The sequence below is a fragment of the Balaenoptera acutorostrata genome, chromosome 11 (assembly GCF_949987535.1).
Source record: "Balaenoptera acutorostrata chromosome 11, mBalAcu1.1, whole genome shotgun sequence".
Classification (NCBI taxonomy): domain Eukaryota; kingdom Metazoa; phylum Chordata; class Mammalia; order Artiodactyla; family Balaenopteridae; genus Balaenoptera; species Balaenoptera acutorostrata.
The window spans coordinates 10,316,687-10,331,717 of NC_080074.1; the positions used below are offsets into that span (position 1 = coordinate 10,316,687).

At 56.8% G+C, this 15,031-nt stretch overlaps 1 protein-coding gene across 10 annotated transcripts in view; it reads left to right on the forward strand.

The window, feature by feature from the left end:
• The first annotated feature begins 258 nt into the window (after window positions 1–258).
• Window positions 259–15,031, forward strand: part of CSNK1E (casein kinase 1 epsilon) — a 31,245-nt gene continuing 16,472 nt past the window's right edge. For 2 of the 10 annotated variants that reach the window (XM_057556225.1, XM_057556226.1), the window contains exons 1-2: window positions 6,909–7,191; window positions 10,659–10,746. In XM_057556225.1, coding sequence (XP_057412208.1) covers window positions 10,671–10,746 — 76 coding nt within the window. In that variant the 5' untranslated portion in view covers window positions 6,909–7,191; window positions 10,659–10,670. Of the gene's footprint in view, window positions 279–6,907; window positions 7,192–7,368; window positions 7,398–8,323; window positions 8,563–8,805; window positions 9,192–10,072; window positions 10,094–10,658; window positions 10,747–15,031 lie in introns of those variants that run through there. The other 8 variants (XM_057556219.1, XM_057556228.1, XM_057556221.1 and 5 more) reach the window with 7 other exon arrangements.

The window sequence follows — 15,031 nt, forward strand, 5'->3', positions numbered from 1 at the left end:
GAGGCACAGCTGACGGCTGGGGGCCCGGTCCGAATGAGGCGTGCGTGTCGGGGGAAGTGTCCCCATCACCTCACCCCGGAAGCATGAGAACCACGAATCCCCGCGGGCCGGGAAGCCGGAGCGTGGCCGGGAAGCCGGGGGCGGGGCGGAAACGGTGACGTCACAGCCCCGCCCCAGGCCGGCTCCCTCCTTCCTGCGCGGTGCGCCCTAGCTGAATCCTCACCTGGAGAGACAGGTGTGCGCATCTCCCATCTCGGAGGCCAACACGCGAGTGTTAGGTAAGCGTCAGCAGGAGCTCCGACTGGGGGCTGGGAGGAGGGTCCGGGGTGGGAGTCCTCACTGGACGCAGAGGAGAGCCTGGTCAAAGAACGGAGCGAGTCCTGGGTCTGTGGAGGTACTGGTTGCTCCCCAAACTCCTACCATATCTCTTGGTTATAGTCACGTTGTACTGAAAACATAGGCTTTGGAGGGATCTGAAGGAGAGGAAGCTGAAGAGGAAACAGCAGGTTTCACATGAAGTTAAGAAAACCCAGGTCGTGTATCTCACAGAATGCCCCAGTGGAGGGTGAGGGGGCAGCTCACCACACTTTGGTGCCTCCGCTGATCCCAGGCCCCGTGGATCTGTCCTCCTGCACTCACTGCTGGCATGTTCCCTCCAGCATTGTTTTTTTTTTTCCCCACGCAGCATGCAGGATCTTAGTTCCCTGACTAGGGATCGAACATGTGCCCCCTGCAATGGAAGCTCAGAGTCTTAACCACTAGACTGCCAGGGAAGTCCCTCTCCAGCATTGTTAGTCTTTTTCTTGGGTATACCCAGCCTCCCCGGGCAGATTGTCAACTCCTGGTGAACAGGGTCCAGTGTGGATCTCTCAGGCCCTGCAAGGAGTTGGCATCAGGAAATGTTTGTGGACAGACATGTGACATGCTGAGGAGACGATGAGTCGCAGCAACTATGCTGAGTTGAGAAGTGTTGTTGTGGGAATTGGGATTATTAGCCGTGGCAATCATCGTAATTCCCGCGGCCCGGCTAATGAGTGGTTGTGTGTCCCGGGGATGGGCTTCCTTGGATTCCCAGAGGATGGAAGGAGCAAGTTTTGGAGAGGATCGACAGCAGTGCGAACGAGGGAGATTGTGTGGAGCAGAGAGGTCAGGTGAGCCCAGAGGGGCAGCTAGGTGACAGGCTGAGTTGAAGGAAGGAAGTGGATGGAGGCATTGGGGGTGGGGGGGGCGCTGGAGGCTGGGTGATGTGGTCCTTTGGTGATGCTGGGTTATTGTTAGTGCTCACTGTGCCTTTGGACACGTGGCAGGCATTCCTAACTCCACCGGGAGTTGATTTCCCTTAAGAAGACAGCAGCCCAGGGATTGCTGAGAGAGGCTGTGTACAGCTGAGGGGGCGGGCCGACAGCCCACCACAAGAAGGCCAAGAAGGCTGGGAGGGGGTGGGGAGAAACCACAGGCCTGTCCCTGAGGGAAGGCTGTCAGGCAACATCTGACCCAGGGATGGGAAGTGCCAGGCCCTGCCTCCACCCCAGGGACCACATACCCGTGGCAGAGTTCGTGGCAGAGTTCGCTCATTGCACAAGTATTTATGGGGCACCCATTACCAACTGAGCACCCACGGAGCAGCTACAGGAGGGTTTCTTTCTCTTGGAGCTTATGTTCACGGGCATTAAAAATAAACAAGCTAATGTTTTCAGCCTCTAGTAAGTTCCATAAAGACAATAAGTCAGGATGATCCAGCAAAGAGGGACGGAGGGCAAGGGGGCCCACTTCAGATTGTGTGGTCAAGGAAGACCTCTGTGAGGAGGTAACTTTTGAGTTGCGATTTGAATCATGAGATGGAGGCAGCCATTGAAGACCTGGGGGGAGATCATTCTAGGCAGAAGGAACGGCCAGTGCAAAGGCCCTGAGATGTGACAAAACAAAAGACCAGGGGGAGAAAGGTTCAAGGTGAGATCTGAAAGGCAGATTGGGACCAGATCATAGCAGACCTGGGAGAGAGCATGGATTTCACGCCGACAGAAGGAGCCATTAGTGTATTTTCAGTAGCAGAGGTACATGATCTCACCATTAACAGACCAGTGTGGTATCCAAGTAATCCAAGCTGGGTTCAGCATGTAGTTGGGAGACAGAGCTGACAGGAAGTGCACGTGTTTTGAATATGGGGGTGATGGTGGGAAGAGAACCCTTTCCCACTGAGCCCAGATGTGTGGGACCTCAGGATCTCTCTCAACACAGTGCCAGATGTGGAGCGTGTAGGCCATTCCCCATCTGGTCCAGCCTTAAGTTTACAGACAGGGAGACTGAAGAAAGAGCCTTAGAGGTCTCCTTGTCCAGCCGCCTCGAGAGGGGCTGTGAATTCTCCAAGGTCCCCCTGAAATTCCGTGGCTGAGCTGGCACTCGAACCCAGGCCTCCTGGGCCCTGGTCCAGGCCTGTTGCTAGCCCGCCCTGCTGCCTCTCAGCTGAAGAGGGCAGAGGAGGGAGGAACCACTGCCGGGAATGACCTGACTAATCATGACGATGTGGTGAGGTCACCCAGGAGAAGCATCGAAAAGCAGTGGAGACTGGAGAGGGCAGGCCGAGGCGTCAGGACACTGCCGTGGGAGCAGCCAAAGGTTGGGGGAGGGCACCCTGGAAGGCTCTGGGGGCAAGGAGCTGAGGTGAATGGAGTAAGGCAGCATTTTCAGGCTGGCATATCCTGAGGAGGACCTCTTAGAGCAGAGCCTGTGTGGGCCACTGACCCTTGAGGGTCTTGGGAGAGACCCAAGTAGGAAGACCCCAGAGAAACTTCTTGCAGGGGCTTCCTAGAACCAAGACCACAGGTATAGACAGAGAGTGGGCAAGGCCAGTGGCTCACCGGGCCCAGCTAGGACTGCATACCTCCAACCCACGCCCACCTCGAAGGGGCTGGTGGCGGACCCTCCAGGGGGAGGTAAGGTGAGGAAAGAAGCTGGAGATGTAGCCTGCACTGCTAGAGAGAATCCAAGACAGGCAGCCTGCATTCACTCCGTGTCCACTCCTTACAACAGTAATAGGGTCAACATCTTCCTCTTACTCAGGGCTTCTTCTGGACCAGGGTGTTTCTGTGCATGATCATCTGCATTATCCCCATTTTACAAATGAGGCCCAGAGAGTTTAAGGAACTTTCCTAGGGTCACACAGTTAAAAAGTGGCAGAGTCAGCATTTGAAGGCAGCTTCTTAACCACCGTGGGCTACTGTCTCGGATTCCCTCTGTGACCTTGAGCAAGGCTCCCTGAGTCTCTGCCTGTGAAATGATGGAGTTGGCATAAATGAGCCCCACTAGGCCCTGTGGCTCTCAACTGGGGCCCAGAGTTGCTTCTCTAGTAAAGGAGCTCAGGGGTCTGATGGAGGGAGCCAGGGCCCTGCCCCGGAGCTGTGTTCTCCACCAGCCTGGGCGAGGTGGTTAAGAGAGTGGGCTCTGCCAGGCCACTATCTCTGCTGAGGATAGATGTGAGGATCGAATGCAGGTATCGGGTCTCAGAGAGGGCCTGGCACACAGTAGGTGCTCAATAAGTGATAGCTCTTCATGTGTTCTCAGAGAGAGTGGAGGCTGTCCCTTCACAATCCAACCATTCACTCATTCAGCAAATATTTGTTAAATCCCTCCAGTGTGCCAGACACCAGTCTTGACACTGGTGACGCAGTGATACCCCCAAAGATGTTTAACTCCCTGCCTTCATGCAACTGATATTCCAGTGGGGGAAGCAGACCAAGAAAAAAAACAGTCAAATAAGTACCATATAGAATAAGTTAGGTAGTGATAAGTGCCAGGAAACAAAATGAAGCAGAGAAGGAGAGGCAGATCTTAAATCAGGATTGGAAGGCCTCCCTGTGGAAAGGGACTTGAGAGTCCTGACCTGAGGGAGGTGAGGTACACAGCTGAGGGAAAAGTGCCCCAGGCAGCGGGAGAGCCAGGCCTGAGGTCCTGAGGCTGCAGAACAGCCTCAGGGGACAGATTGTGTCATTTTAAGGACCCTCCCCTGCTGCCTGGTAAATCCATGGTGACCTCCTCCTCCCCACACCCCACCCCCAAGACTCAGGTTGCAGGTCCCTTGGGGGGGTGCTGAAATCTTTCTCCCCACCATTGGGCACCACAAGATCCCCAGCCCAGTGCTCTGGGGTGCCAGGGAAATGGGAACAAACTGTCAGGAGCGGCTCCCCGTGACCAGTGCAGAGCAGCTAAAACCCAGTGTGGGGCCCAGTGATCAGCTCTTCACTGACACCTATTGTCCCAGGCCCAGTTGCATCTTCTGGGTGGGTGGGTGGGTGGGTAGGTGGTATGTAGGGAGCGGGGCTAGGGGAACTCCAGCCAGACACACCCTTGGGCTTTAGAGTTGGGAGCTAAGTCCCAGGAGGAGTCATTGAGAATCCAGTCTGGAGAGAGAAGTCAGGCCCAGAGGCTGCTAGAACTCTGTTGTAAGTTTTCTTTCCCTTTGGAATCGCCTCCCCTCCTTGGCTGGGTTTTGTGTCCCCTCAGTTTCTCCTGAGAGTTGAGCTGCAAAGTTCTTCAGAAGGACCCATGGGTGGTCTCAGAGGGGAGTAGGGAGGAGGAGAACTTGGGTCCACAGAACAGCTAAGCAGGGAGGGGGTGTGGGGAGCATTCTTCCAAGGCAGAGACTGGTGGGGGGGATGGGGTGGGGGTGTGTGTGTGTGGAGAGGCTGGGCGCAGGCCTTGAGGGGAAGAGTGGGTCTCAAGACTGGCTGACCAGGATCTTCAATAGTGGTGCAGAGGGGGGTCAGTTACAAGTTCTGGAATGGGAGGGGACATGTGACAAGATTGGGAGGGGAAGCTGGGACATCTGACTGTTAATGTGTAACCTGAGGCAGAGGTGAGGAGCCTCAGATTCCTCTCTCAACCTGGGAAAGGACAAGAGTAGGATTTCATCTTTGTTGAGAGGATTACATGAGATAACACCTTTCCCAGTGCCAGGTACTTAGTAGATGCTGGAGGAGTATCAGTCCCTTCCTGGAGAGAGAGGGCCGGGAAGCAGGGCCAGGTTGGAAGGTTGGGGTGGTGAAGACAGAGGACACAGTGGTGTATCCACCCTGCTCAGTAGTGCTGGGGGGCCCTCTGCCTGGGGCCCCAGGCCTGGCACCTTGTCTCACATAGGAGAACCTGCAGCCACAGGGAGGGCCGGCTTCCCTGGACAGTGGAAGCAGGATTCAGGGTCGGTGAGACTGGGATGGAAACAGATGACGAAGGGAAGGGCATTGGTAGCCGAGCCTGGTGGTTGGCCTCTAGGACAGGTCACATTTGGGGACCTCCAGGAGATGAGGGAGTCATAAAAATGGGTAAAACAAGCTGACGTGAGGAAACAAGTGGGGGCCCTTGGGCTTTGATAAATGTGGGTGGCTGCCGCCCAGGCCTGCTGAGTATGGCCAGGGCCCAGGGTGCGTTTGGGCCCAGAGTGGCAGTTCTCCCAGTGCTTGGAGAGGAGTAGAGAATACAGACCTGTCATATGAAATCTTCCCATTTTAAAACACTGGGAATCAGTTAACAGAACAAAAGAAATAACAAAAAACACCACGGAAGCCAAGCAAAGCCCAACACTTTTGCTGGTGACCCTCTTCTCTGGCAAAAGTGGCTTTGAGGGCAGGTCCCCAGCTGACTGCCCCAGACCTCTCCTGGGAGGCTTGTCCTCACTCTCCTCCTCTTGGAAGTGAGATCATGATAGACTCATTTTCCCAGGGACCGCTGAGAGAACAGAGCTATCTTGTGCTGTGTGGTCCCAGGCCAACCCCTTCCCATCTCTGGGCTGCAGTTTCCTGGGCTCTGAAAGAAGAACCCAGTCTGTGGGGCTCCTGACAGTTTGGAGAGTGTGTGACTAAGTCCCTCAGGCTCAAAGGAAGGTGTGATTGTTCTTGAAGTGACTCTTCCCAGGAACCATGCTTCTGGGACGGGATGCAGTGCACTCCAGCATTTTGTGTGTCCACAGCCACAGTTGTGTGCGTGAATGGATGTGTGTCATAATTTGGAGCTTTGCATGGTACAGTGTAAATATCATTTTAATAACTGCCCTGGAATCTTTCATCGCCTGCTCTGGAAGCCAGTAGGAAGCCTTAATTAATTCTCAGTGACCTGGGGAGGGACGGGTGCTCCTTCCTGATTTGCAGATAAGGAAACCCCAGCCCAGAGCTGGGAGGGGACTTGGCTAAATGTGCACCACTTGGGGGACCCTCGCTCAAGTGTTGGCTCCATGGCAGTGTGTGGGGTCCCTCATTAAACGAGTGAGGACAGGATTGGGTTTGAGGTCAGCTCTGTGCCAATCAGTTTGAGCTGCCGGAAGAGGAAGAAGGGAGAAGAAAAAGGTCTTTGCATTTGATTTTTCCGTGGGGGGAGAGCGCAGCATAGCCCCAGCTACCTCTCTGGGCCGTTTGTCAATATCCCTCCGTCTCTTGCTGTCCGGTCAAATCGCTGGCCTCTGAGTCAACCTGGCCTGTGTGCTCTGCAGCACTCAGAGCCCGGAGGCGGAGTGAGCCCCCCAAATCTGTAAACATTCTCCTTTTGCAAACACCGGCCTTCAGAGGGGTCCACTACTAGGGTGTGAGAGGAGAGAGAACCGGGCAGAGGGGAGAGGAGTGTTTGGGTCTAGAAGAACCCAGCTTTTTGTGCCCTCCTCCTCCCCACCCCCTCCCAGGTTTTTCCACCTGTGCCCCCACTGGATCAGGGTGTCAGTGTCTGTGTGCGCTCCTCGGCCCCAAACGTAAGGCCCCGTTCCTGCAAGGTGCTCCTCGCGAGCCTGGGGGGCCGTGTTTCCCGGCTCCGGGGCCCCCCAGCGTCCCCGGGAGCGGAGGGCGCGGGCACTTTAAATCCTCCAGGGCGGCGGCGGCTGGCCGGGGATGACATCAGCGGGCGGGCCCGGGGCTCAATGGGAGCCGGCGGGCGCGCGCCGGGCGGGAGCGCGCGAGCCGGCGGCGGGGGCGGTCGGGCAGGAGGGCCGGGAGGAGGGAGGCGGCGGCGGCTGCGCTGAGATCCCAGAGCCTGAGCCCGGCCGGGACGAGCGGAGTGGAGCGCGGCGGCGGCGGCGGCGGCGGTGGCGGCGGCTGGGCCGGGAGAGGCTGGCGCGCCGGGCGGCTCTGCGAATCCTCCGGCATCCGCCCAGGCGGGCCGCCCCCGCCCGCGGCAGCTCCCCGAGCAGCGGCCCGGCACCGGCGCCTTCCCGGCGGGGTAAATATTGGGGGGCCGCGGGCCCGCGGAGGGGCGCAAACCTGGGGGGAAACGGGGCTCCCTCCGCCTCTTTGTTTTTGCGCGAGAGGGAGGGGAGGAGAGGGCGGACACACGCGCGTTCGCACTCGGATATGGGGGGGCTGCCCGGGCGCCGCCCGCTCGGCCCGGCGAGGACAAAGGCGCGACTGGGGACGAGGAGGAGGAGGGTGACTATTATTTTGCAGGCTTGCCCGGGGGAGGCCACCCCAGTCCGGCCCGCTTCCCCCTCCCCCAGCTGGACCGTTCAAGGCCCCAGCCGGCCGGGGCGGCCACCCCGGGCTGCGATTTGGGGACGCTGAGGGAGGGGGTCCGGGACTGGGGTGCTAGGGGGCACCCGATACTGTTGATTCGGAATTCTCTCCCAAACCCTGGGCTTCGGTAGGGTTCACCAGAGCATTAGCAGAGTCCCCAACCCCTTCGCTCCTGGCCTGGGTGCTCCAGACCTGGGGGTCAGCAAGTCTGCTCCCGCATGTTGGCTGGGGGCGCTTGGGGGCCCTGGGGTGATGGGGTGTGTGGTCACCCAGGCACCGATTCTGTTTTCCTTTGTGGAGAGAAAGAAAGGGGTGGGGGTTATTTATCAGATCGGATTCTCCCGTTTCTGCGTGTGAGAAATCCATGTTTTGCAAGTCTCTGTGGAACATAAAACTATGTTTGTGCCCGGGTGTCCTTAGAGAGAGGATTCCCAAGCTCTTCACGCCCAAACTCAAAAGTGGGGTGAGCCCCCTCCCCAACTTTTTCCCTTAGTTTTCTTGCATATTTTCTTTTTGCATCAGCCTTCGTCAGGGAGAAAGATTTGGGAACAGGGGAAGGGGATCCTGAGTGTCTAAGTTGCACCCAATAAATGCCTGTTTGGGGCTCCTTTGCCTGGGTATCTGGGATGTCCCTCCACTTTTTATTTTAATGGTCCAGGGACAAGGGCCCTGGCAGGGGAGGGGGCTGGGCAGGGAGTAAGAAAACTGCCCATGTGCCATTCTGCTTGAGAGTTTGTCTAATTTTTTTTAACCAGTTGAAACTCTGGAATCTTCATGTCCGCTTTTTTTTTTTTTTTTTCTTCGTTTATTCCAACGCCAACCCCCCACCCCGCCCCCCAAAGGAGAGAAGCAGCAAAGAACTGGAAAGCCTCTTCCATTCCTGACTCGAGCCTCTCTCCTCTCCTCTGGGAGGCTTTTGGGGAGACAGTGCTGGGACAGTCTAGGCTCTCCTTGGGGCCCTGGCCCCCTGGGTGTAGGAGGAACGCTGGCGGGTCTGGGTGGTAGCCCAGAAAAGTGGTGGTTGCCTGCAGGGCTGATTGTTTGCACCCTCTCTTCTCTGCCCTTCTCTGCCGACAGCCCGGTGAGTGGGGAGGGGCTGGGGGGTCATGTGCAGTGTATTTATGTAAGACACCCAGACGGAGGGCACGGGTATTTATATAACCCGGCGTGGGTATTTATGTAATATAGGATGCGGGTGTATTTATGTTCCTTTCCTAACCTGCGGCTTTCCCGGCTGCCATGTGTGGTCTCTGAATTGGCATTGGCGGAAGACGGACTTGGGGGGGGGGGTTGTTGTGTGTGTACACACCCGCCCGCCCCCCACCCCCTTCCCCAAGCAGGGCTCACAGTGTATGTCTGCGTTTCTTTCTTCCTTTGGAGTGTACACACAGGACGGTGTGTATGTGAGGTGTGTGGCATGTGAGTTTCCCGCATATGTGGAGCGTGTTCTGCTGGCAGCCCTGGCACCTCCGCTGGGACTGGCCGGGCGTGTGGGCAGAGGCCCTTGGTGGAGAGCCCAGAGTTTGGCTGGCGCGGGGTGGAGCTCGTTCCTTGTGACCATTGGTGAAGGGCTAGTGGCGGCTCCCTGGGAACTAGTGCTGGGGCTGGATGTCTCTCCTGGGCAGGAGCTGTTGGCTCCTTGCCTCCGCTGGGGTGGAGAGGTCCAGCCTGACCAACTGTGGAATAGAGCTCTCCCGTCTCCCCTCCCAGGTGGGTCTGGCTTTTGGGGTAGTACTTGGCATGGGGAAGGGGCTGAGCCTCTGTGCTGCACACAGCTGCTTTTCCATCTTCCTGTTTTGTTTGCCTCCTGGCCCTGGCATGAAATAGGTCCTGTTTGAGAGGGTGGAGGCTGCCAGGTAGGGCAGCAGGAACCCTGTCTGGGTCTTAGGGGAGGAAACTGTCACTAACTTGCTGCTGGGGTGGGGTGGGGAGCAGGTGGCGTGTCCTCCCTGGGCCTCAGTTCCCTGTCTGCAGGGAGCGGCACTTCTTTATAGTTTTCTGCACTTGCCCTTTCGTAGACCCTCTGAGATCTTAGGGATCCCCCATCCCTCTCCTTATTTCATCGGCCAACCCTCCCCATCCCCCAGAGCAAAAACCACCTCCTCCTGGCCTTTGAGTTTCCTCCTCTGCTGCCCAGACCTTTGCCCCAGGCCAGAGCAGAGGCATCCCTACCAGGGTGGCCCCTGATGTTCCGTGAGCTTGGACACCAGGGTGGGGCACAGGAAGGAGGGAAGTGCTCAAGTCAGCGCTTTCCCCCCAGACCTCCTCCCACACCACAGAAGCTGGTCCTTCAGCTCAAAACCTGGCTTTGGTCCCCTCAGTTGCTCTGCAGGGCCCTCTTAGGAGACCCTCCTAATCTTGAAGAAAACCAGCCCCAAACTGTTCATCCAAAGAGATCCTTGCAGAGAGTCCTTTGTGAGGTTCTTGGTGTTGAGAGGGAGAGGACCAGAAGGTGGGTGTTCTGGGGGCCCCTTTCTTGCCTTTCCCGTGAGTTGGGGAGGAGACCTCTGGCAGGGCACACTGCAGACTTGCAAGATCTGCCTCTGGGAAGACCAGCCCAGGCTGTGGAGACCTGGCCTCCAATTCTTGGTGCTGGAAGCTGGAGGCCTGGGGTAAGGATGGGGGCACGGGGATCCTGTCAGTCCTGATGGGGCTGAGGAACTCCTTTGGGGACAGTTCAAGCTGTCCTCCTATCCCTGGAGGTTGCAATTTGCTGGTGGTTGCCATGGCCGCACCCCCAGGGTGATCAGCTCCTGCATCCCACCTCCCCATCACCCCCTTTGTCCTTGATTTTCCTTTCAGAGTCTTTGCCCATTGTGACTGGCCTGCCCCTGAGAGGCTCCTATCGGAGGGTCCCTGCATGAGTATCCCCCAAGGAAATGCTTGCTTTGCTCTTTCCTCCTGGGCCTTGTCTCTAGTCCCCCTTCTGCTTGGCTACACTGGCACCTGTTCTAATAGCCTCACCACCGGTGGAGGCTGTTGGGCTACCTGACACCTGGTTGCTCTTAGGCAAAGCAAAGCCAAATCCCTTCCTGGCCGGTGGGAGGGAGGATGGTGGTGTCCCAAGTTTCTCGTGGCTTTGCCTGACCTTTGGTGGGGGAGGAGTGGGCTCGGGGGGCTAGGCCCCCTTCCCAGCTCCCCTCTTCTCTGACCCTGTGTTTCTGCTTACTTTTGCAGCAAGAGTGAACCATGGAGCTACGTGTGGGGAACAAGTACCGCCTGGGCCGGAAGATCGGGAGTGGGTCCTTTGGAGATATCTACCTAGGTGAGTGTTTCTGGCTCCAGCTCAGTGGCTCTGGAGCCCCTGGGACAGCCCTGGGGACTAGGAGGAAAGATGCCAACATTTCATGCTCTGAAGTCAGAACGTGGCTCTGGTGGCGTGTTTTGGTCATTTTGTCCCCAGAGCCATCCCAGGTGGGGAGGGAAGCAGCAGGCTGGGGGTGAGGCAGGCCGAGGGGCTCCTCAGTCAGGGCAGGATGGGGTTCCCACTTGCTGCAGTCCGGGCAAAGGAGGGTATTTTTAACTCTGGTTCCTAGCTGCAGATGAGCTGGGTCTCCAGCTGGGCGTGGGAAAACCCAGGCTGGGTTAGTACCCCTGTCTCTTGTCTCCTGGGGGAAGGATGCTGGTGGACAGAAGAGGCTTGAGCAAGCTGATTGCTCCCAGCTAGGCCCCCTCCCTGTGGTCTGGCCTCTTGGAATTCAGCCCAGGAAGGCTTCGGAATGACGCAGGCTCCCCCGTAACCTCAGGGCCAGGGTGGGGGGCGGTCTTAGCTTTTAGGATCTCTCTCCCTGGATGTGCTTCCTGTTGAAAGTCTGAGTTTGCTCTCGTGTTGTTGATTAAACAAATCACTATCTCACCCCTGTCCTTGACCCAGGAGAATGCCCCTTTCTCAGCTGCCCTGGGGGTGCGGGGCACAGTCAGGGGATGCGGCCCTTCCTTGGCAGCTGTTGGTCTGGAGGGGAGAGATTGTGTTGGTAATCGTGAATTGGAGTTGTTAGAGCAAGGTGGCAGCCCCTGGGGTTTCTCCCCGTTCCTGTCCCTGTGCCCTTGGAAGCATCTGTGCCTCTGTTTCCCTCCTGGGAAAAGAACAATAAGTCAGTTCTATCCTGGGCAGAGGAAACTGACAGGTCAGTGTGCCGTGCTTGTTGCTTCAGAACTCGGGGGGTTTCTCTTACTCAGTGATCTGGGTCCCTGCCCTCTTAGGGTATGAAATCTGCTTCTCAGTGAGCTGCCCCTTCCCCATCAGAGGGGAGGGGGACATGTATGCCCACATTCTCTGGACAGTACTTAGGCTGGGCTGGGCCCTATTCGAATGCAGTCTTCCCTCACAACAGCCTCTAGAGATGGTGCCGAGCTGTGTCCCTGCTTCACACATTGAGACGGGCAGCACGATCAAGTTGGCCACCGAGGCTTCTCTCCAAAACTAGAAAAGACAGGGAATTCCCTGGTGGTCCAGTGGTTAGGACTCCGCGCTTTCACTGCCAAGGGTGTGGGTTTGATCCCTGGTCGGGGAACTAAGATCCCGCAAGCCAGTGTGGCGTGGCCAAAAAAGAAAAGAAAACAAACAAACAAAAAAACTAGAAAAGGCAAACTTTCTACCCACAGACCTCCACAGGAGTGAGAGTGTAGAGGACAAAACGTGGGAGAGAGCCATCAGACCTGGCTCTGTGCGGTTGGTGAAGTTTGTGTGATACTGATGCGTGGCCGACTGAGGACTTTCATGAGGCACAAGTGAAATGGGCGCGTGGGAAAGCATCTTGTAAACTGTAAAGTACCAGCCAGGTGTGCAGGTCATTGTCAGACACCTAGTAGGTCACCCTCCTGTAAGCACTGCAGAGCTCAGAACAGAGGGAAGGAACAGTGCAGGCTGGAGCTGTTTGAAAGGTTTGCTCTGTGACTCTGAGCTCCTCTGGGGGGGAGGCGGGGAGGCGTTGGGTTGTGTCCACCTTCTCGCCCCAGCACCCAGCACGTGGGGGCTCAGTGAAGGCCTTTCAAATGAACGAATGAGGAAATGGGGGCTGTGACGTGCAGAGGCCTGTGAAGCGGCCTCACTTATGGCAGGAGAGAAGAAGGTGGGGATATGGGGGCAAGTTCAGGTCCCCAGTCTGTGGGGATATGGGGGCAAGTTCAGGTCCCCAGTCTGTGGGGATATGGGGGCAAGTTCAGGTCCCCAGTCTATTTCTCATGTGCTGTGTGACCTGGGATAAGTCACTTTCTCTCTCTGAGCCTCAGCATTCTCATCTGTAAAAGGGGGTGCCCATCTCCTTACTGTTTGTGAAATTGGGGTGGGTATAAAAGACCCTCTTATCATGGAGGCTTTGGGCTCAGGACTGAAGCCTGGAGCCACTGGCTTGAGGGCAAAGGGCAGGGAGAGGCAGCTTTTGGCTGATGCATACCTGCTCCTAGACAACACCCAGCCCCAGGCCTTCTCTTTGCAGAAGGGAAACTGAGGCCCATAGATGGAGGGGCAACCCAAGGTCATTCAGAAAGTCATTGTCCCTGGACCATGTGGTGGGACCTTGCTGGGGGTAGTACTTCCTGTTTATCCAGTAATCATCTAGTTCATTTTTTTAAAAAATATATTTATTTGTTTATTTTTGGCTGCGTTGGGTCTTCATTGCTGCGCGAGTGCTTTCACTAGTTGCGGTGAGCGGGGGCTGCTCTTCGTTGAGGTGCGCGGGCTTCTCATTGTGGTGGCTTCTCGTTGCGGAGCATGGGCTCTAGGCACGCAGGCTTCAGTAGTTGTGGCACAAGGGCTCAGTAGTTGTGGCACAAGGGCTCTAGAGCGCAGGCTTAGTAGCTGTGGTGCACGGGCTTAGTTGCTCTATGGCATGTGGGGTCTTCCAGGACCAGGGCTCGAACCCGTGTCCCCTACATTGGCAGGCGGATTCTTAACCACTGCGCCACCAGGGAAGCCCCCATCTAGTTCATTTTTTTTTTTTTTTTTTTTTAGAGATTAGAAGTGGTCCCTGATCAGATTCAGGGCCAGTTGCTTCTCGGAATGTTTGGTGATATTCTTTTTTTTTTAAAGTTTAATTTTTATTTATTTATTTATTTATTTATGGCTGTGTTGGGTCTTCGTTTCTGTGTGAGGGCTTTCTCTAGTTGTGGCAAGTGGGGGCCACTCTTCATCGCGGTGCGCAGGCCTCTCATTATCGTGGCCTCTCTTGTTGCGGAGCACAGGCTCCAGACGCGCAGGCTCAGTAATTGTGGCTCACGGGCCTAGTTGCTCCGTGGCATGTGGGATCTTCCCAGACCAGGGCTCGAACCCGTGTCCCCTGCATTGGCAGGCAGATTCTCAACCACTGCGCCACCAGGGAAGCCCCACATTTTAAAAACTAAGTCCGGGTTTACTCCTCTTTGTACAGGCTTTGGAGTAAATTCTACCAGGGTTTAGGTACTGGCGTTTCTTTTCCTCACTGTATGCCCTTGAGCAAGTGATGACCTCTGCCAGCCTTGGCTTCCCCATCTGTAAAATGGAGTTGTGAGGCCTCCAGGGTGGTGAGAAGTAGTGAGATCACAGCATGCAAAAACTCTGCACATGCTCGGCCCTGCAGTGGTGCTTTTATGTTGTGTCCCCCAACCCTCAGTCTTGATTAGGATTTGCTGCTGTTAGGAGCTGGGTCCTTTTGGGCCTGAGTGGGGGATAGGGAGCTGGTTCTCTGCTGACTGTCCAGCCTTCGCTGGCTGCACAGGCCTCGGGGACCCTGGCCTGATGCAGTGTCCTGCCAGCTCCTCCTGGGCCCCTCTCGTTGGTGTGGGGATGGTAGTGATTGTAGGGCCTCCCCGGCTGGCCTCACTGGCTCCCTTTGTTCGAAGCTCTGGCCACATTCTTGTCACTGGTGCCAGTGCCAGGGCCTGACTCCAGATGGCCTCTGCAGGTGGGGCTGGGCGCGGCCTCCAGGCCCTGCTTTCCAGGATCGACTGAAGGCGAGCACATTTGTGGATGTGGCCGCAAGGCCTGTACTCCTCTTCCAGGCCCTCCTCCCTCTCCCCTCGGCATCATGCGGGGCCAGCTCTGGTAGGGCCTCCCCTTGGCTGCATGGGGTCCGGAAGTGGCCGAGCCTGTGCCACCCACTCTACCAACCGCTGGCCATGTGCCTCAGGAGCTCTCTAGACCTCTTAGTCTCTGGTCCTCAGTTCCAGATGGGGGAGGGAACAGTGTACCCCAGCGGGTGATGGTGTGGGTACTTGCCACCTTCAGTCCGGCCCAGTGCCTGACTGTACCTGTCTGTGAGTGTCTGAGTGAGCCCCCACTTGAGCTTGATCATCCCCCTCCCCACCTAGAACTTGCCAAGGTCCCAGACTCTCTAGGGCTGGCCAGGTCCGAGCCCTTCTCTACGTCCAAGATTGTTTTCCACACTGGCTCGTCCCCCCACAGGGCTGCTCGTTCTCCTAGGGGCCACCTCTGCCACCTTGCCTGGCACTTTTCACTTAATCAGAGTTATCCTTTGTTGTTCCCACGGAAGATGAGCTGAGCTCCTCCAGGGCAGGGCTGCCTCAGGTGGCCCAGGGCTCAGTATGTGTCTGGTGATTGAATGAATGAGATG